At 35.7% G+C, this 22,745-nt stretch overlaps 1 protein-coding gene across 1 annotated transcript; it reads left to right on the forward strand.

The window, feature by feature from the left end:
- The first annotated feature begins 3,222 nt into the window (after positions 1-3,222).
- LOC110734687 (UDP-glycosyltransferase 73C3-like) lies at positions 3,223-9,287 on the forward strand. The gene is made up of 4 exons (XM_021914828.1): positions 3,223-4,210; positions 4,969-6,329; positions 6,729-8,087; positions 8,584-9,287. Exons 1-2 carry the CDS (start codon positions 3,431-3,433, stop codon positions 5,650-5,652), a joined length of 1,464 nt encoding a protein of 487 aa, XP_021770520.1. The 5' UTR covers positions 3,223-3,430; the 3' UTR covers positions 5,653-6,329; positions 6,729-8,087; positions 8,584-9,287.
- Positions 9,288-22,745: the final 13,458 nt, after the last annotated feature.

Consider the following 22,745-nt stretch of genomic DNA (forward strand, 5'->3'; position numbering starts at 1 on the left):
TGAATCAAGGCATAAAATTAAGTAGATGCTCTGCTCCCAAAAGGGACACATGCATCAATGTCAATGGACATTTGACTGTACCCTATACCCCTAATTGTAGGGTTTGATAACCCTAAATGGAATAACTTACTTAAGAAGCAGCTACAAGACAAATTCATTTACACTAAAAATACTAATTATGTCCCTTGCAATTGTAAAGCATATACCTTGTACGTACATTAGTTATAATAACTTATTATAAAAACCTGATTAATTATAATAATGTTAATAAAAATATTTTCTTTGCACTATTTCATAGAATGACTTTTTAAAATGTCTTAACACTCTTAAAGATTGTTGTGATGGGGAACTAAGGGGCTGGTTGGAGGCATGGGAGCATGTATCATGAAACCATTACTTGGTACTTTTGGAACTTTATAATTTCTTTATATTTATATATAATTGTACTTTTAGGACATTTTAATATTACCTTAATATTTCTTAACAACTGGGAAGAATATCAATATTATAAAATTTAATAAATCAAGAGGAAATTTTTTTGAAGTCGGAATAATCTACTTGGTATTTTTTTTTCCTTGTTTTTTTAAAAAAAAAAAATTATTTTAGATATAGGTACAAAATATGGGTTTAAAATGGTTTAATATAACCCCATGCGATTTTTAGAATCTTAAACCAACATCTCAAACCTTTTAGGTATGAGATTAGAAATATAGAGCTGTGGGAAGGGAGAGATGAGTTTTGCTCATACCAACACTTCTTCCAGGAATTGAATAGAACAAATAATACTACTCTAGAATTGAAACAAACACGTGGTATAAAAAATCAAGTTCCAATTTCATTATAACATTAAATTTTCATTTATAATTCCAACCCATATCGTAGTGGGAACAAAGCGCTCCTTACATTTTATTTCTTTCAATCTCCATCCCTCATAATACAATACCTTTATCCTCCCTTGTACGGTTGTATCTATCGTTATCTTATCTTTTCTTGTCGATATATTGTACATTACTTTTTTATTTACATTTAATTAACATATATAATTTAGATGTGAAAGTTATGATACCTAGTTAAGTAAGAAGAATGAATTGAAGTTCCAACATATGTTAAACAAAGACATTGAAAAATCAAATTTTCAATTAATAAAGAAAACTTTATATCCCACCAAACAAATTGTGAGTGAGGGATAGCTTAAGTGGTTAGAGCTCCCTCCCGGTTCCAGGTGATCCCGTCATTGATTCTCATCACTCGTCTTTGTAATGGCTCTCTAAATAAAAATAAAATAAAATAAAAAATTATATTGATCGAAATTACTTTTTCTTAATATAACAATGACATACAGATGTATACATAGTATTCGATATATAATATATATATATATATAAGAATAATAATGTTTGGATCAATAATTATATTGTATCACTAAAATGGTGTGTAAAATGACTAATTTCATTGGTCGATATAGAACTCCTTTACACTCACCACCTTTTCTATCTTGACCCCTCACTACTACCAATTGGTGAAAGTCTCTTCTCTAAGCCTAATAATCGTATGCTGTTACTAATGGCACCACCTAATTCATTTATTATACTGTCCTCAACAAATCAAAGGACAATAAAAGAAAGTATATTATGACATTAATCATAGACTTCTCATGCACATGTAAATTTTTTTGGAATCATGTTATATACAATAAGCTAGATCGTAATAAAAGGTTTGTAGTAAACATTCTTGTGCACGTCTTATATATGCCTATTGTATTACAAGGCTTTCTTGAATTTGAACCAAGGATATCATAATAGGGTCTCCTAAACTTGCTTATTAATTAAAAAAAAATGTAGAAATAATAAAGCATGCAAAGATTTGAACTCAAGACCTTTGACATGCAAAATAGCAAGCTCAATATATACAAAGATTTCCCTAGTTGATTGATCGACATCAAATGTATATAAGACGTGCATAATCAAAATGATTGAAGCATAATCAAGATGGAAATTATACGTTACTAGGCCAGTGTTAAAATTATATACATATTTTTTTCAATATAATTTGATCATTTACACCTTTACATATCTTCTTTATGTTACATGTCAAAGTACTATGTTACATTTAATATGGATTAGAAGAAGTATTATTAAGCATCTTTATTTTGTATTCCTTGATTTAACTAGTTATTTGACTAGCTTATTACTTAAACCTATCTAGATCACGCCTCATGGTAGTATACTAGTGTAGGGTTATAGGGTTGTGTATAGATCCAACCTAATCACTTAATTAGTGGTTGATTAAGATAATTTATAAAGCATCACATATGTTTTGTCTTCTTATATTTAAAGCTACTTTTCTCCCCGCGCTAAATTGATCGCAAAAGATATTGATGCATTAACACAAGATCACCGAATACTATATGCACATCTTGTACACATTCCTTGAACTCAACATATTATAAACTTTTTAAAGATGTGAATTAGAATTAGAACTTTTATCTATTCTTTTACAGAACATAGCTAATATATATTGTAAAACATATATATCTTGAAATAAACTTATTTAAATTTATTATCAATTGTTTTAGGAAAAATAAGTGAAAATTAGATTGACAGAGGCTAGCTAAGAAACAAGTGCAAGCAATAATATGTAGTGTTTTATACTTTGAGAATGTTTAAAGGAAATTAAACCAAATTGTATATTAATTACTTATAAAAATTATTATAGCTTTACACAGAGGAGGACCATCCACTAGGGTTAGTCGGAGTCCCGGTCCATGTAAATTATTTGATTAATTAGTTATTTAACTTTAAATAACCTCATTTAACTTTAAAATGTTGGTTGACAATTAGAAACAAAAAAAAAAAAAATTATTGGTACAATGATTATTTTTGAGCGAGATGTTAGAGGGTTTCAAATTATAATCCCTAAAATATATTCGGTCAAAATCTGTCACAAAGTATAATGTTTAATTTGCAATTCACAACCTTTGACAAAAAATATTTTATCACATATAATTATAGTGGATGGACCATATAAGAAAAAAAATAGTAATTAATTAACCAAATTTTTTTTTATCAATATAGTACAATAATATTTCCACAAAAATAAAAATTATTAAATAATAAATTTGAAGAAAACCACTCCTTTCCAACCATGTAATGCCAAAATGCTAGAAGATCGATATCTGCAAGCACAACCAATTAGTGATGCTTAATTATGTGCAATTACATAATTTAACTTTGGACGTGAGCATTATTTATTTTGCACACTACCAATCATATAAGGAGTCTCCAACTCCCCATAATTATACTACACATATATATATACCTCACCTTACACTACACTTAGCCATCCAATTCTAAGCTCAATATTCCATTTTCTGAGCTCTAGCAAAATCACTTTCCCTTTCTTTAGCTCTCCCTCTCCAATTTGTAAGTCCATGGCATCGAAAATCGAAATCGAACCACATGTCATAGTTATCCCTTTAATGTCACAAAGCCATCTAATTCCCATGATAGACCTATCTAAGCTCTTAGCTCAAAGAGGCCTTATTGTTACCATAATCACTACACCACGTAACGCCCTTCGTTACCAAGCTACCATCGATCGAGCCATAAGCTCCGGCCTTTGCATCCAACTCGTGCCACTTCCTTTTCCGTGCAACAAGGCCGGACTACCGGAAGGATGTGAGAACCTTGATAGTCTCCCTTCTCCTAATTTGCAAACAAAGTTTCTTGTAGCAAGTTCTTTATTACAAGCACCACTTGAAAATTACCTTGAAAGAATGAATCCAAAACCTAGTTGTATAATTTCTAGTCTTCCTTGGACAAGTGATGTAGCACATAAATTTAATGTTCCTAGGTTTGCTTACCAAAGTATTTCTTGCTTCACTCTCTTGTGTTCTCACAATATGATGCTTCATAATGTGCATGAAAATACAAAACATGATAATGAACCGTTTTTGGTGCCAGATGTCCCGGATAAAATAAAGTTCACTTATGCTCAATTGCCTAAGATGATGAGGAGGTGTAGTCCACAAATTGATGATGGTGTTGACATGAAAGACATTCGCGATCAATTTACGCAAGCTTGTTCATCCGCGGAAGGGTTGTTGGTGAACACATTTGAAGAGCTTGAGTTTGAGTATGTGAAGTCATATGAAAAGGCGGTGATGAGGAATGTCTTTTGTGTTGGCCCTCTTTCTCTTTGCAACAAAATGGTACTAACCTATTCTTTTTAATCACAACGTTTGGAATTTGACTATTTATAATTCACACATACACGTGATTTTTGTGATTAATATGTTTGGAAAAATATAATCATATGAGATCTTAAAATAGATTCATCTATATATAGATATATAAATTTTCAAAATTTAAATTTTTTACAGATTTATCAAAATGAATTTGTGAAAAATGATCTTTTATGTGGTTGACTTTTTGTAAAAAGACATTTTAAATGAAAAGTTGTGAAAAAAACCTTATAAGTTGTATTTTTTTAGGGGTACTTGGGTGAGTTTTCCGGGTGGTCAACATCGAAACGCTAGTGTTGACTTTCACGTGTTACTCACGTGAGTTTAAAAAGGAAAAAATAAAATGGTTTAATTCACGTGAAAGTTAAAGCCAGAGCTCTGCCGTTTACCACCCAAAAAACTCACCCAAGTACCCCCTAAAATCAAAATATAACTTAAAAAGCTCATTTTGCACAACTTTCACTTAAAAGGTACTTTTTACAAATTTCTCATAATAATAATAATATAAGATGTGCAATTAATGCAAATTGTGGAATTTCTCACATTGTAATTAAAAAATAATTTGATTGGTACATGATGTGTGCAACCATGTGTGGTTAAAAAAAAAAAAAAAAATAGAAATCTTCATCATTTTGTAAATTTCAATTCAAAGGTTGCATTTCTCCAAAATTAGGTTATAAATGTAAGAAAATACCATTAAATTACAGTTGGTGTTATTGATGCAGGATGAAAACAATGGGAAAACGGCCACAGTCGACGAACATTATTGCTTAAGATGGCTTGACTCCATGAAATCAAATTCAGTTATATACGTTTGTTTTGGCAGCCTATGTCATTTACGGCCTAAGCAATTGATTGAGCTTGGCAAGGGCTTAGAAGCATCAAATTGTCCATTCATTTGGATAATTAGAGATGTTGATTACAATGAAGAAATAGTGAAGTGGATAATGAATGAGAACTTTGAACATAGGGTTAAAGGAAAAGGACTAATAATCAAAGGGTGGGCGCCTCAAGTGTTGATATTATCCCATCCTGCAACTGGAGGGTTTTTAACACATTGTGGATGGAACTCGACATTAGAAGGGGTAAGTGCGGGTGTGCCTATGATTACTTGGCCAATGTTTGCTGAACAATTTTATAATGAGAAGTTAATTGTTCAAGTGCTTAAAATTGGGGTTAGAATAGGGGTTGAGGTCACCATGCAATGGGGAGAGGAGCAAAATGATGGGGTTTATGTAATGAGAGATAGTGTGAAAAATGCAATAAACCAACTTATGGATGAAGGGGAGAAAGGACAAGATATAAGAAAAAGAGCAAAAGAACTTGGGGAGAAAGCTAAAAAGGCAGTAGAAAAGGGTGGGTCTTCATTTTTGAACGTTACTTCTTTTATCCAACATGTTAGGCAGTAATGTGTAACGTGTTAGTGATTAAGTCGAAAATAGATAAGCCAAGAATGAAGAAATTAGTTATTCTCTCCGTTTCATATTATTTGCAACTTTGAAATATTATATGTGAGATATTAAATTTTTCAAAATTGCAAATAATATGAAACACATAATTGGGGTGGGTTGTTGAAGAATAATTATTCTATGTTAATCCTTCAATCTCTACAATAATAATTAAGGGCGTCCCCTAGTAACTCTTATTGAGAAACAATTTCTGTTTCTCTAGTGGCAGTTCTGTAATATTTGTGCCTTGAAAAGTGTAAACTAATATTAATTATTGCTGACTGTGATAAACACTAACTTTGCTGATATGGACTTTGGGAAGACGGAGTGAACTCCTAGGCAAAATCTCCGTCAATTTTTTCTAACTTTGACATCCGTTGAAGTTAACGTTTGTTACTCCAAAGTTACTATGGTCAGTAAATCTCTCAAGTGTGTTCTTCCCAATTTCGTGGTTCAGAGTTCAGATTCGACCAGGAAGGAAAAAAAAAAAAAAGCCAGAAATAGAAAAAAAAACACACAATCGAGAAAGAGAAGATGTTGTACAGCAGAAGGGGTTTGTAGGGTTCGTCATCTAAGGGAAGGAGTACAAATTTTCACTTGAAAATATTGTAGATCCTGCGCTCGGCGTATATATGAAGGTTAGGGTTTTTTGTGATTTTGTTTACAATTACGATCGTACTTGTTTATAATTATAGTCGTCGTACTAGTTTTTAATTAATTACAGTTGTCAAAAGTTTATTAAAATTGTTGGTGTTGAAAATATTGTAGTTAAATAATATGAGTCGAATTGTGTGTTTGTAATTACTGAAAACAATGTAGTCGAATTTTATCATAAACATGTATCAGATTGAATTATTGAATTGGATTATATTTCTGGTGTTTGGTAATTCAAAAATTTTATTGCTGGTTGAGTAATTCCCACCATTATCTGACCAGATATTATATTGTTATCTGCACTTATATATTGCTAAAACAAGTAAATGCAGTGGACATAGTGCATATTTTGACTTTATATGTCTGAACTTTTTTTTATTCAGAAATCAGTGCTGGTACGTTCATGGAAATTGATAATTTATCAGAACAAATTATTGAGGATAGTTGTGAAAATGTAGAAGGAGATTGCAATGGTGGCCTAGATGAAATAGTAATTGAGGATAACTTATGCACCTCTGGAGGACAAAGTTGTTTTGGGTTTGAGATAGAAAATGTGGAGGAGAAAGGTGATGCTGACATAGGTGAGACAGAAATTGAGGGTTATCGATACTTTACTCCCAAGAAGACTGTGGAGACCACACATACTGTTGTTGCAAACAATCAGGTAACTGTTGTTACAGTTGTTGACCCTCCTAGAGAGGGTATGGTGTTCAAAACTTGGCAAGCCGTTGAAGCATATTACAAGGATTATGCTGAGCAACAGGGATTCGAAGTGACAAGGGTGCAGGGAGTTAACTCCAAGACTGATAAAAAGAAGAGAATTGCGACAACATGGAGGTGCGAGTGTTGGGGGAGACCTGACATGAGGGCAGGAAGGGAGGCGAAGAAGAGGGCAAAAGCCATGGAAATTGCTGGACCAGCAACATCTGTTGGTGGGGAAGTATGTGATGATGAAGTGCGTAAAGGGAAGAGGACTTCGAAGAAATGTCTATGCAAAGCTAAAGTATACGTTAGTTTGAATCGAGATGGTGATTGGGAATTGAAGACAGTGGAGTTAGAGCATTCTGGTCATGATCCAACTCCACGCAAGGCAAAGCTTGTGAAGGAGTATCATATGAGGGAATTGACGTCTAATGTGAAGAGGAAGCTGTTTGGTTACTATGAGGAAGGTGTTCCTATCTCTCAGATTCATGGGTGTATGGACGCGGAGTGTAATGGGAATTTGAAGCTGACTGTGAAAGACTTAGAACATGAGGTTTATAAAGCGAGGCGGTTGAAAATGGTTGGCGGGGATGCGGTGTCTATGATGGATTATTTTCAAAAACTGCAATCTGGGAATTCTAATTTTTTTTTATGTTCAACGCTTGGACAACGTTGGCCGGCTGAAGGATGTCCTTTAGGTGGATGCCCGGAGTAGGGTAGCCTATGAGGACTTTGGTGACGTAGTATGTTTTGATGCAACGTACTTGACAAATGAGTACGAATTTTGTGGGGGTAAACCATCATGGGCAGTCCTTGTTGCTTGGATGTGCATTAGTGTCGCATGAAGACTGTGACACATTTTCATGGATTTTTCGGCAGTGGTTATATTGTATGAACAATCGTGCTCCCGAGGCCATTCTAACAGACCAAGCAGCTGCCATGCGGCGCCCTCTAGCTGAAATAATGCCACATACTAGGCATCGGTGGTGCATTTGGCATATTTTGAGCAAGATACCCGATAAACTAGGCAAGCGAGCACGGTGAGGCCTGTTATATCTGCCCTGTTTGACTTATTTTAATGTCTACCCCACCCTTTTTCATGTGCTTAAATGTTATTGATTTGCAGTTGTTCATGCTTAACTTGCAGTTGTTCATGCCCCACCCTGGTAGTACTTAATTTGCGTGTTGGCTGAATTTGTTAATGGTATCTGTTTGTCAATTAGTTGTGGGATAATGAAAATTTGTTGTTTTTTGACGTCCTAATGTTTTTTGTAATATGTGTACCTGTTCATATTGTAAAAGAATATCTTATATATGTTGAAGAATAGTTTGTGGTTATTTTGAGGAATGGATTTTGAGAAACGGATAAAGTTGATTTGAGTATTGATAGCATGATGGTTTACCTCTGTAATTGCTTAATTTTGCTTAATTTTTGGTCAGTCTCTCCTGAAATGCTTAGCTTGTTGTTCGTTGTGTCTTGTGCTGCCCCTGTGTACCTTTCATTTGTATCTTATTTTTGTTAAATGTAATTTTCAGGTACCCTGAATTTAAAAATGTGATCAAGAAGGTTGTATATGAGAGTTTTACCCCGCAAGAGTTCCACCGTCGTTGGGCTGAAATGTTGTCTGAGTATGAGCTTGAAGATGATGATTGGCTGCTTAGTTTACACAAAGAGAGTCACATGTGGGTTCCGGCCTACATGAAAGAGTTTTTCTGGGCTGGTATGAAAACCACCAAAGCATCAACCGTTTCTTTGATGGGTTTGTAAACAGGCATACAAAGTTGCATGAGTTCCCCGTGAAATACTCAAGAGCGTTGAAGAAGCGGGTGCGTGATGCTAGATGTGGTAAGTATTTGAGAAGGTTGGTTAGTGGTTTCAGAGTTGAGAAGTTGTTCTAGAAGATTACACAGACAATAAATTTTAAGAGGTTCAGACAGAATGTGCAAGGATGGGTTATAGTTACGTATTAGAGACCAAGAAAATTTCGGACACGTTGACTGAATATGTGCTTGAGGATAGGGTGTGGATCGTACCTGAAGGATCAAGTAAAGAAGTAATCACTGATTATCGGAGATTATATTGTGTGAAGTTTTTTTTATTGATGTGAAGGACGTGAGCTGCGATTGCCGTAAATTTGAAACACATGGCATATTATGCAAGCATTGCTGTAGACACCTAAAAATGTCTCCCCAAAACCAAACCCGATGATAAATAACCTTTCATCGCCACTATTGGTCGGGTTTAGTATTTAATCCCGAGAGTGCTTAAAAAATCGTATTTTATTATATTCATACCTTTGAAAGGTCCATGGATTAGTCTTGATGTTTGGTAAAAGCATAGTTTTAATTTTAGCTCAAGCTTATTAATTAATTTTAAGCCCAAACCTTTTTATTTTATTATTTTATTATTTATTTTTGGCCCAAACATTTTATTTTATTATTTTCTTATTTTAGCCCGAATAATAAAAGTCAGAAAAAAGTCCGAAATTATCAATCGACACTTAAAAAGCCGAAAGAAATTAGGGTTAAAAATGAATTTAGACGGAAAAATAGACTGGAAGTGACCGTGTCACGGTACAATCTGACCGTGTCACGGGAACCCTTCCCGTCTGACGGTGGGACTTCCCGTGACACGGGAAATTTTACCGTCTAACGGTAGAACTGTTTGAGGGTTTGGTCCCAAAATCAACTTTATTTTATTTATTTTAATTTAACCATCGTTTTATTATTTCCTTGAAGTTACTAACTCGTTTATTATTTTGTAGTTGCAAACAAACATAATCAAAGTAAGGATCATGCTCCTTTTGTTTTTATTATTTTTCTAACGATTTTATGTTGTTGGAATCCTAATTAAATTGGTTTTAATATTAATGTTTATTCTATTGTATTTTTTAATGATCACCATATTGCATGTTTAAAGGAAATATGTAATTGAAAATCACGCCTAATAAGATAATTTGGACAGCCGGTTTAGGTTCCTTTTTAATCTTATTGTTAATTCAAGTGATCACCATATTTTAGAATTATGTGTGCATTAATTTTAAACCAGTTTAGTTAAATAATACTTTGGAGCGAATTGAATTATTGTTTGTATGCCTTTGAGATCATAGGAATGCTTTTCAATATAAGAATCGAGTAAAGGCCAATACGGGCGAATGTGACTCCATGACTCACTTCGTACCATCATCCCCGATCCTCCTTTCGTGGTTCCGAACCATATGGAGTTAGTAATCTCATGGATTATGAATGGGGTGTAACTTTCACGGGTCAATCGTTGTTGCCTATCGTTGTCCCTTAATCGTGGTTGCCTTTTATGATCCGTGAACGGTTTACAAGTTCCTTAAAAACTTGTTGGCGGCTCCCTACTTTATTTGTCCCTAATCGTTGTCCCTAATCGTAATGTCAATTCCCACTTCCTATGAGTGCCAAGCATATTCACCACATGCTTTAACGTAGGCGCACTTCAAACGACGCCTACAATTTGGCGACTTCACTGGGGAGGATTCTTAATTATTTATCGATTTGAGTGATCGGTATTTAATTAAGATGAGTGGATGAGACTTGAAAGATTCTTGAAAAAATATTCCTGTGATTAATTTGGCATTTTTGCATCCGCATAGACGTTTTAACGTCGCATTCAGGTCTGTCCCGTAGGAAAAATTGGATAACTTGGTTGCGCGCAAAAGCAAACAGGGCACCAGTCAGATTTTCTGACTGCCGTGTCACGGCAGTCCTAAAATCAGTCCGGTGACCTATTTTCTTTTCTCATAGTCGACTTCCTTCAATTTTTCTGAACAAACGTATGTGTTCTACATGCGTCTTAGCCCCGGGGAATTTAAGCTCTATCGACCCAAAAACGCTCATGGCAACAAGGGTTCATCCGAGTCTTTAAATCCACACAAACCATGGAGTCGAGTTCGATTTCATCACGAACTCGCGGAGCCGCCCGTTGGCATACACCCTCAAGGGAAGCTGCCTTGCTAACGCGTCCAAACTCTTAACCATGGTACCCTTTTGACACCCAAAGCTTGACCAATAGTTGAACATAGATCTCGACTCTAGGTTGCGAACTTTTTTTTATCATCGTGCCTAAATGCTATGTGGTTGTTTGGTGCTAACCCTCATGTGTTTGCTCTTTTTGTTTAACCCATGACCGAGGGTTTTTATTCTCACATAGTAATTAGTATGAACTTAAAATCGATTAAAATCTGAAAAAATCACAAAACTGACCTGGAACTGCGCACCGTGTCACGGCATGTTCTGCCGTGTCACGGTGAACAGTGCCGTGACACGGGAAATTTTACCGTCTAACGGTAGACTACACCGTGTCACGACAGTCTGCACCGTGACACGGTGCCCAGGAAAGTGTCCTGTCAGTTTTTTTCTCGATTTTTGTGCGAATGTTGTGTCCACCGTGACACAGTCGAGTCGTGTCTAGCTATACGGTCAAAACACGCGTCTATAATTTCACTTAATCACTCACATGTCGTGCTCACACACTTTTTGCTTTAAGTCGTGCATCACTTTTTTGACCGTATTTTAGGGAAGTCTTGTTTTTGTGTCGTTTTTTTTAGAGTAAGTCGGATGGTATCCTCCCTTTAAAAATAAACAAGTAGATTTTCAAAATTATAGTTTTTCAAAATAGGGGAATTGTCGCGACACGGGATACCCTACCGTGTCACGGTACTGTTCACCGTGACACGGTGGGCCTGAACGGAAAAAAAAGGACAAAGAAACTCCCGTGACACGGGAATTTATCCCGTCTGACGGGAAAAGTTCCCGTGCCACGTCACCCCCTGATATCAGCCAAAAAAAAAAAAGTTCCCGTGTCACGGCAAAAAAAAAAAAAAAATAAATTCCCGTGACACGGGATTTTATCCCGTCTGACGGGAGAAGTTCCCGTGTCACGGCAACAAAAAAAAAAAAAAAATCCCGCGCCACGGGAAATTCTACCGTGTCACGGCAAATTTCCACCGTGACACGGTGGAATTTAAAAAAAAAAAAAAAAGAAAAAAAAGCGTTAGTCAAGTCTTCCATGTTAATTTGGTCCTCGCGTCAGTCATTTTGGTTATTGCTTATATGTCTAGCCATACGATCATACCACGAGTCTTATAACATCACTTAGTCACTCACGAGTCAAGTATAGTCCACACACTTTCTTTATGTTCCGACTCGAGTCGTGCACCAGGTCGTTTATGATCGTATATTAGGTTCATGCACCCTTTTTTCGTCATAATAAAAAATAAGTGGAGTTTTCTCACCTGTTTTCAAATGTCTATTTTTTTTCCTTCCTTTCCTATCTTGAGCAATGAGTTAAACAATTAAGTGAATTATTTTATTTCACAGTACTTGTTCAAGGAATAGAGATAGATCAATACGGTTCGAGCCATTACCGCAATAATCTCTCAGATCTAATAGGCGTTCAAAGAGAACTTTGTCATCTTCGTTACTCATCACCTTTCAATGGCCACTAAAGAAGACATTGAGAACATCAACAAATCCATTGAGGCACTGTCTTCCATGATGCAAACCCTTACCACTAGGGTCACTTACCATGGAACAAAATAAGGTCACTGTTTCCACCCTTGACAAACTGAAGGAACAAATGAGTAAGATTTCTGAGGATTTCACTTATGTGGAACGACCTCCCACTCCTTTGAATGTGAAGGACAGACTCTCTGAAAAGTTCTCCACTACTGATATTCCAAAGTTCAAGCCTACTGACAATCCAATATTCCATTTGAAGGCGTTCTCTGCAACCATGGCTCTTAAGGAATTGGACGTAACACTCTTCCCTACGGTGTTCCCTCTCTCCTTAGAACATGCTTGCCAACAATGGTTCTATTCCCTAGATGCCAAGCGTATTGCGACTTGGCAAGATGTCACCGAAAGTTTCATGAATCGTTACAAGTGTAACATTCAAACTAAAACTTCTGAACGTGAACTCTCCATTCTCAAACAGAAAGAGAATGAAGGCTTCACCGCTTACTTGAACAGGTGGAAGGAAACAGCTTCACTCTTGGTAGATCCCCCCAAAGAAAGAGAGATGGTTCGCCTCTTTATTCAAAATCTGACTCATAAATATAGGGAACATCTCAAATTTCTTCCACAGAACACTTTCGAAGCTGTATACGACATCGGCATTAATATCGAGGATGAGCTAATAAAGACTGCTGGTAGTAACAATAATAACACTTGGAAAAACAAGAAGAACGACCATCCTTCTTCTTCGTCTTCTAAGCACGAAAATACTACCAACAATATAAGCCAAGTTGATCTCAATGAAGTGTTAGCTCTTGATACTCCATTGCCCAAGAAGAAAAGAACTTACACTCCTTTAGGAATGACTTATGATGCGGCCTTTGATCGCCTTTATAGTTAAGCCTTGACCACACCTATTGGGCCATTTCCAGAGCCAAAACCTGAAGAAAGGAGCGCCAAATGCAATCCCAATGCCCATTGCAAGTACCATCAAGGAAGGGGCCACACTACGGAGCAATGTTGGAATTTGAAGGACGTCATTCAAGACTTGATGGATGCAAATAAACTTCCTGTCCCTCCAGGCGGCAAGAAGTAATGAATACAAGGCACACAGATCCTTCGTGCAAGATTTCATGCTTTTTTTTATTCTTTTGTTTCAACCCTCTCCCCTAATAAGTCTAGCATAGGTTCCCGTTATCCATGTGTCTATGTGTCACATTTCTTACCTTCTTCATGAATGAGCATCTCTTTCTTACATTTGATCATGTGATTAGCAAAAAAAAAAAAAAAAAATCAATTACCGAACTAAACCCAAGGTACACCAATGACTTGAGGCACCTTTGCAACCATGTCATTCCCTGTTAACCGTTCAATCACATTCAATTTCTTCATCAATCATTTTGAGCCTCGTCTAACGTTTGGCCTTCATTTCTTCAACCCATATTCACTTAACCCTGGGATTGGAAGATGTGTAATTGTATAACATTCAAAAAGCAAGTTAAAAAAAAAAAGCAGCAAAGCAACAATAAAACAATGTCTAAAGGCAAGTTTTCCAATGTCTTTGATATGAACACGTCTCAAATTGCGTCTCTCATCGAGTGCTTGGTACCGTGCCTGAGAAACATGAATGCTAAGTGAGTGATGGACCGCATGATCTGAGATTGTCTACATTGATTAAAAAAAAAAGAGAAAAAAAGAAATTCAAATTAAAAAAAAAGGTTGAAAATAGACTTGCAAAATTCAAAATTTTCAAATTCACAATTACACATCTTGGGGGCTTCTCTCGGGTCTTGAGCCTTTTACCACTTTCTTCCTTAAACCATCAACTTAACCACATTACAACCCTTGAAAGACCTCTTTGAGGTGTACATACACTTGTGCAAAGTTCGGTTAGAGCTACGTTCGGCTTGATTCCTAACGGATACGTAGGCAACCTCACATCAAGGTGCGGCCACATTCATATTCATATCCATGCATGATCAAGTCAAAGAATATCCAATGCTTATCCCTACCCATTTAGAGCTAGACTTGGGGGCTTAAACCCAAATCACATTAGCTTACTTAGCCTGAAGAGTCATCATCTTTAACTCTTCTCACATCTCTTTCCATCGCTATAACCCTTGCAGCCAGCCTTAGTATCACATTCACACACTTCACTCACACATCCATATCCATATCAATTATCCTTCCCTTTAAGAGCCCTTTATTATGAAATCTTGTTTCAACACTGTGCATGTTTCATCATATTTAAAGACAACATTCAGTAGAAGAAACATTGTATACTTGCTTAGCTTCCTGACCTGAGCAATGTTCATTGTTTCGCATAATGTGCTAAGAAACATTTATATATCAATGATTTTTAATCATACAAAGCATATCGTGCTTAGCTCCCTGACCTAAGCAACGTTCATTATGCAATAATCACTATACGTGCTTAGCTTCCAGACCTAAGTGACGTTCAAAATCGCTTCTTTACACCATATATGATGCTTAGCTCCATGACTTAAGTTCATTCATCTATCGTGCCACATGATGTAATTGTCCTTAGCCTCCTGGCCTAAGAGCTTGCATCATGCATACATTATTTTCGGGACAAGCAATTCAATCCATACGATTCATTTCGTCTTGCTCAAGGAGGAAGTCCAAAACTTCTCTCCCTTTTCATTATTTTATTTTGGGGAAGTTCAAAAAACTTTTTCCAAGTTTTCATCGAAGGAAGTTCGAAAATAAAAGTTCAGTTTTCACATCTTTCTTTTTCGGGAGAAAGTCGGTACCCTCCACTCATGACAAAAATTGACGGAAAATTTTTGCTTTTGCATTTTCGTTTGCTTGTGTCCGCACACACACATATACACACACACACACACACTCACAAGTCATACACATGTCATGTCACATCAAGTCAAACTTGGTCAAGTTAGTAGTCAAGTCAATCACAGTATATACGAGTCCATTGGCAAATTTATTTTTGCAGGTCTTATCTACAACCCACGTCCGGGGACAAGCGGACCACCATCATTTCATGACGCAAGGTTCTCGATACACAGAGACTTGCAATCTCATCATCTTTCGACTTTCCTCAAGCATGGAAAGTATTATCCGGTGAATTTTTCTTCAAGTATAGAAAACCGCCAAGTCGGCTTTCCTCAAGCATGGAAGGCATTATCGGTGGAATTCTTCAAGCATAGAATGACACCATATTCATCAGTCGGCTTTCCTCAGGCTTGGAAAGCGTTATCGGTGGATTTTTCTCCAAGTATAGAAAACCGCCAAGTCGGCTTTCCTCAGGCTTGGAAAGCGTTATCGGTGGATTTTTCTTCAAGTATAGAAAACCGCCAAGTCGGCTTTCCTCAAGCATGGAAGGCATTATCGGTGGAATCTTCAAGCATAGAATGACACCATATTCATCAGTCGGCTTTTCTCAGGCTTGGAAAGCGTTATCGGTGGATTTTTCTCCAAGTATAGAAAACCGCCAAGTCGGCTTTCCTCAGGCTTGGAAAGTGTTATCGGTGGATTTTTCTTCAAGTATAGAAAACTGCCAAGTCGACTTTCCTCAGGAATGGAAAGCATCATCAGTGGATTTTTCTTCAAGTATAGAAAACCACAAAATTCCTTTGTCGGCTTTCCTCAAGTATAGACACCTAAAAATGTCTCCCCAAAACCAAACCCGATGATAAATAACCTTTCACCGCCACTATTGGTCGGGTTTAGTATTTAATCCCGAGAGTGCTTAAAAAAATCGTATTTTATTAATTTCATACCTTTGAAAGGTCCATGGATTAGTCTTGATGTTTGGTAAAAGCATAGTTTTAATTTTAGCCCAAGCTTATTAATTAATTTTAAGCCCAAACCTTTTTATTTTATTATTTTATTATTTATTTTTGGCCCAAACATTTTTTTTTATTATTTTCTTATTTTAGCCCGAATAATAAAAGTCAGAAAAAGCCCGAAATTATCAATCGGCACTTAAAAAGCCGAAAGAAATTAGGGTTAAAAATGAATTTAGCCGGAAAAATGGACTGGAAGTGAGTAGTGACCGTGTCACGGTACAATCTGATCGTGTCACGGGAACCCTTCCCGTCTGACGGTGGGACTTCCCGTGACACGGGAGGTCTGCCGTGACATGGGACGTTCCGTGTCCTTTCCGCGTAAATCCTTAACGCGTTTTTATTACGTTTTCAAAAAATTTCCCGCGTCACTCCAAAACTGTACCGTGTCACGGGAAAGTGTACCGTCTGACGGTACAGTCTGACCGTGTCACGGTACAGTTTGACTGTGTCACGGGATACTTTTTTAGGGTTTTTATCATTTTAGGGTTCCATGTGCTCCCTCAGCACATTTTCCCTATAAATACCCCCTCATTTCTGATGAATGGGGCACCGAGTAATTCTCTAATTTTATTTTCTCTCTTCTATGCTTTAGCCTAAACACTAGCCTACCCTTTTTTACTTCAAAATTCCTTCTTCAAGTACTCAAAGGAGTCCATATTTTACTCGAGGTTCTATCCTTAAACCAAGGCGTGAAAGGTAGAACTGTTTGAGGGTTTGGTCCCAAAATCAACTTTATTTTATTTATTTTAATTTAATCATCGTTTTATTATTTCCTTGAAGTTACTAACTCGTTTATTATTTTGTAGTTGCAAACAAACATAATCAAAGTAAGGATCATGCTCCTTTTGTTTTTATTATTTTTCTAACGATTTTATGTTGTTGGAATCCTAATTAAATTGGTTTTAATATTAATGTTTATTCTATTGTATTTTTTGATGATCACCATATTGCATGTTTAAAGGAAATATGTAATTGAAAATCACGCCTAATAAGATAATTTGGACAGCCGGTTTAGGTTCCTTTTTAATCTTGTTGTTAATTCAAGTGATCACCATATTTTAGAATTATGTGTGCATTAATTTTAAACCAGTTTAGTTAAATAATAGTTTGGAGCGAATTGAATTATTGTTTGTATGCCTTTGAGATCACAGGAATAGGTCTAGAAGCTAAGCAAGTATACAATATCTCTTTTGATGTTGTCTTGAAAGATGACAAAACATGCGCATCGTTGAAGTAAGATTTCATGATATAAGGTTCCTAGAAGGAAAGGTGATATGGATATGTATGTGTGAGTGCAGTGTGTGAATGTGATTTAAGGCTGGTTGCAAGGGTTATGGTGATGGACATAGATATGAGAAGAGTCAAAGATGATGACTCTTTAGGCTAGGTAAGCTAATGTGATGTGGGTTCAAGCCCCCAAGTCTAGCTCTAGATGGATAGGGTCATAGGATTAAGCATTGGATATTGTTTGACACGATCATGCATATGAATGTGGCCGCACCTCAATGTAAGGTTGCCTACGTATCCATTAGGAATCAGGCCAACGTAGCTCTAACCGAACTTTGCACAAGTGTATGTACACCTCAAAGAGGTCTTTCAAGGGTTGTAAGGTGGTTAAGATGAAGGTTTATGAAAGAAAGGCATAAAAGGCTCAAGGCCCAAGAGAAGCCCCCAAGATATGCAATTGTGTATTAGACTTTGCAAGTTTTATTTTTCATATATTTTTTTTTGTTTTGAATTTCTTTTTTTTTTTTTTTTGAATCAATGTGGGCAATCTCAGATCATGCGGTCCATCACTCACTTAGCATTCATGTTTCTCAGGCACGGTACCAAGCACTCGATGAGAGACGCAATTTGAGACGTGTTCATATCAAAGACATTGGAACACTTGCCTTTCGACATTGTTTTATTGTTGCTTTGCTGCATTTTTTTATTTACTTGATTTTTGAATGTTATAAAATTACACATCTTCCAATCCCAAGGTTAAGTGAATGTGGGTTGAATAAATGAAGGCCAAACGTTAGACGAGGCTCAAAGTGGTTGATGAAGAAATGGAATGTGATTGAACGGTTAACAGGGAATGACAGGGTTGCAAAGGTGCCTGAAATCATTGGTGTACCTTGTGTTTAGTTCGGTAATTGATTTTTTTTTCTTTTAATCACATGATCGAATGTAAGAAAGAGATGCTCATTTATGAAGAAGGTAAGAAATGTGACGCATAGACACATGGATAAGGAGAACTTATGTTAGACTTTTTAGGGGGAACGATTTGAAACAAAAGAAGAAGAAAACATGAAATCTTGGTGAGAATCTTGAATCGTGCTTTGTCTTCATGGTTGTTTATGAGTTACTTCTTTCCACCTGTTGAGGAAAAAAGTTTCTTGTTGTTGATGCTTTGATTGGAAGGAAAGAAGGAAGGAGTGACGTTCCCCTTATTCTTCCAACTATTGCCTAGTTATTTTAGACTCAAGTACTGTGTAAGGAAGAACTCACTTAATGCATTAACTCAATACTCGGATTGGAAAGGAAGAGTGTATGAAACAATTTTGAAAACTTATGGGAAATACTCCACTCATTCCTATTACGACGGAAAGTGATGCATGCATGGTCCTAGTATACGATCATAAACAATATAGTGCATTACTCGAAGACAAAGTGTGTGCAATGACTCAACATGTGTGATTAGATGAGTTTATTAAGACTCTTAGTATGATCGCATGGCTAGACATGAGGACGTTGTGAAAAACAAAGGACCAAATGCCCAAATAGCACGGAAGACTAAAAGACAAACTAACTTGATTAATTTTGTCCAAATTTAATGTTTATGCTATTTACTAGGTGAAAACGGTCCATTGGCAATCATTAGACATAAATAAGACTACCACAATCAAAGACAAAGAACACATGTTAAGGTTAGCACAAAAAATCAATCACAAGAAACTAGGAATTGAAGAGGACTAGAATTCTAGAAGAGTTATGACTCATGGGTATAAAAAAAATAAATAAATAAAAATAAAAATCTATAATCCTATGTTATATGAGTTGACACGGATTAAAGGACTTGGATAAGACTAGTTTGACACGGTTTTTATTTTTTTTGTTAAAATAAAATAAAATAAAATAAAAAAGGTAACTCTAAAAAGACACCTAAACTGGATAGGCTGTAATATATCGACTATAACTTTTGATCTGTGACTCTGATTTGGGCGAAACCAACTCTAAATCAAAGATAAAACTCGGGGCTACAGATCCATAGTTTGCACGACACGTAACTATTTCTAGAACTCTGGATATGACCAAAACAAGTTGACTCTTGTGCAGTATACGGAAATAAAAATCTGGGTGACTCAAAATTCTTTTTAAAAAAATCTATGGCTCGACTCTAATAATAAAAAAAAAGGGGTTTGATAAGAGAAAAAAAATAATAATTAAAAAAAGGTCAATAAAAAATTGCACACATAAGCATATCGTCACACATGATGCAATGAAGTTCGCAACCTAAAGTCAAGTTCTATGTTCGACTATGGTCAAGCTTTTGGGTGTCAAAGGGTACCATGGTTTAGAGTTTGGACGCGTTAGCAAGGCAGACTCCCTTGAGGGTGTATGCCAACGGGCGGCTCCGCGATTTCGTGATGAAATCGAACTCGACTCCACGGTTTGGGTGGATTTAAAATCTCGGATGAACCCTTATTGTCATGAACGTTTTCGGGTTGATAGAGCTTAAATCTCCCGGGCTAGCCACATACGTAGAACACGTACTATTGTGGCAAAATAGGTGACCTAAAATTGCATATGCATATGTGAAAATGCCAATTAAATCACAGGAATACAATTCAAGAATCTTTCAAGTCTCATCCACTCATCTTAATTAAATACCGATCACTCAAATCGATAAATAACCAAGAATCCTCCCCAGTGGAGTCGCCAAATTGTAGGCGTCGCTCGAAATGCGCCTACGTAAAAAGCATGTTGTGAATATGCTTGACACTCTTAGGAAGTAGGAATTGAAATAATACGATTAGGGACAAATAAAGTAGGGAGCCGCCAACAAGTTTTTAAGGAACTTGTAAACCGTTCACGGATCATAAAAGACAACCATGAATAAGGGACAACGATAGGAAACAATGATTGACCCATGAAGGTTACACCCCATTCATAATCCATAAGATTACTAACTCCATATGGTTCGGAACCACGAAAGGAGGATCGGGGATGATGGTAAGAAGTGAGTCATGGAGTCACATTCGCCAGTATTGGCCTCTACTCGATTCTTATAGTGAAAATTGATTCTTGCGATTTCAAAGGCATACAAACAAAGATTCAATTTGCTCCAATCTATTATTAAGCTAAATTGGTTGAATATTAATGCATTTTATAACCCTAATATATTGTGATCATTTCAATTAACAACAAGATTAAAAAGGATCCTAAACCGGTTGTCCAAATTATCTTATTAGGCGTGATTTTCAATTACATATTCCCTTTAACATGCAATATAATGATCAATAAATAATAATAGAATAACATCAATATTGGAAGAAATTCAACAATAATAGCGTTAGTCAAATCAAATATAAAATAACCCTAATCATGATACTAGAAAGAATAAATATAAGAGTAATTAAGTGATTAATTACTCACATTCCGCGTGTTCCTTTAAATTGCTACATCATGAATAAACTGTTAGTAACTTCAATAAAAATATAAAGTAAATGGAAATTAAATTAAATAAAAATTAGAGTTTATTTGGTCCAAACCCTCAGTTAATTCTACCTATCACGCCTTGGTTAAAGTATAGAACTTCAGGTATTGTATGGACTCGTTGGAGTGGTTAAAGGAAGAAATAGTGAAAGAATGGGGAGGCTAGTATTTAGGCTAAAGAGGGAGAAGAGAATTATTTGATGATCAAGCTTGTTGATGTTTGGAAAAAATGGAGATATGACCTCTATTTATAGAGAAAAAAGAAGGGTCGAAAAATTAAGATAAGATCCGAATTAAATCGAAATAAAATTCGATAGACAACAGTTTTTGTGATTTTTGTTTTTATCATATCTTTTGATCCAAAAATCGGAATAAGATAAATAATATGTCGTTGGAAAGATCTTGAAGTCTAATTTTTAACTCAATTATGATCAAATAAATTTTTTTTTGTAGAATAAAAGATATGGTCAAAATAGTGAGACGGTGTCAGTTTTGGATAGAGTTTAACATTTAATTCATATCTTTTCCGTTATAGCTCGGAATTGATATTATAATATATCATTGGAAAGATAATTTCAAGGGCTATCCAACCATATAAAATTTGGATAAAAAATATGAGGCACGAAAATAATATCTTTCTATCTTTGAACGTCTTCCGATTCGAATAAAATTAAGACTTTCAAAAAAAGGAGTTTTATTCAATTTCAAACTATTTAATCTTATTTTTTCAAAAAGGATAATCAAGATCTTTTAGAAACTTATAGAAGCTTCTAATTAATCCTAATTGGTTTAGAAATGGGATTAAATAATTTGGACCCTCCACATGATCATTGGGTCGTAGGTAAGGTGGGCTTAGGTTCGGTTTGGGCTTAGTTTAATATTTTGGTCATAACTTATTCGTTATAACTCGGATTTGGGCTTATAATATATCGTTGGAAAGATCTTTTAAAATCCCATCCAACTATTTAATCATTTGACCCATATTATGGACCAAAATATACTAGATTAAACGTTTTTTATAAAAAGGACACGAAATGAATGATTTTGAAGGACACGAAATGAATTATTTTGGGTTTAAAGGCACGAAAAGAGGAAAATAAGTTATGGTTTGGGGAAATGGGCTAGGAATTGGGTTGGTTTATGAAATGAAAATATGGATTTGAATATGGATTTAAACACTCCAAAGATTAAATACTAAACCCGACCAATAATGGCGTTGAAAGGTTGTTCATCATCGGGTTTGGTTTTGGGGAGACATTTTTAGGTGTCTACAGGTTTGTGTTTCGGGAGAGAGAAATAGCTGATGTTTATGAGAGAGGAGAAGAGAGAAGAGGGGTTTCTTTTTTGAATGGGATAATAGAGGTCTTTTTGTGAAATGTTAAGGATATTTTGGTCCAACAAAAAGTTTCATTAAATGGGAAAATAGCTCCCCGAGAAACTGATGTAGAGAAGCTCAAAATTGGTGCTTCTCATTTTGCCCACTCTAGAAGCTGTTTTGGGCTTCTTGAGAAAGTGATTTTATTTCTTAAAAAACCCTTGATTGGCCTAATTTCTATTTCTTAGACAAAGAAACCCTTAACTAGGCCAAATAGTTACTTATAATATATCGTTGGAAAGCTCTTTTCGAGCCCAATCCATCTACACTATTATTGGACCCTTATCATGGACTAAACAAATTAGACTGGC

The sequence above is a fragment of the Chenopodium quinoa genome, unplaced genomic scaffold (genome assembly GCF_001683475.1).
Source record: "Chenopodium quinoa cultivar QQ74 unplaced genomic scaffold, ASM168347v1, whole genome shotgun sequence".
Classification (NCBI taxonomy): Eukaryota; Viridiplantae; Streptophyta; class Magnoliopsida; order Caryophyllales; family Amaranthaceae; genus Chenopodium; species Chenopodium quinoa.

What these genes read in the sequence shown, in the direction of transcription:
- LOC110734687 (XM_021914828.1), top strand. Translation starts at nt 3,431, where the DNA reads ATGGCATCGAAAATCGAAATCGAACCACATGTCATAGTTATCCCTTTA. An exon ending in TTTCTCTTTGCAACAAAATG is followed by an intron (nt 4,211 to 4,968) that starts GTACTAACCTAT and finishes TTATTGATGCAG; the next exon opens with GATGAAAACAATGGGAAAAC.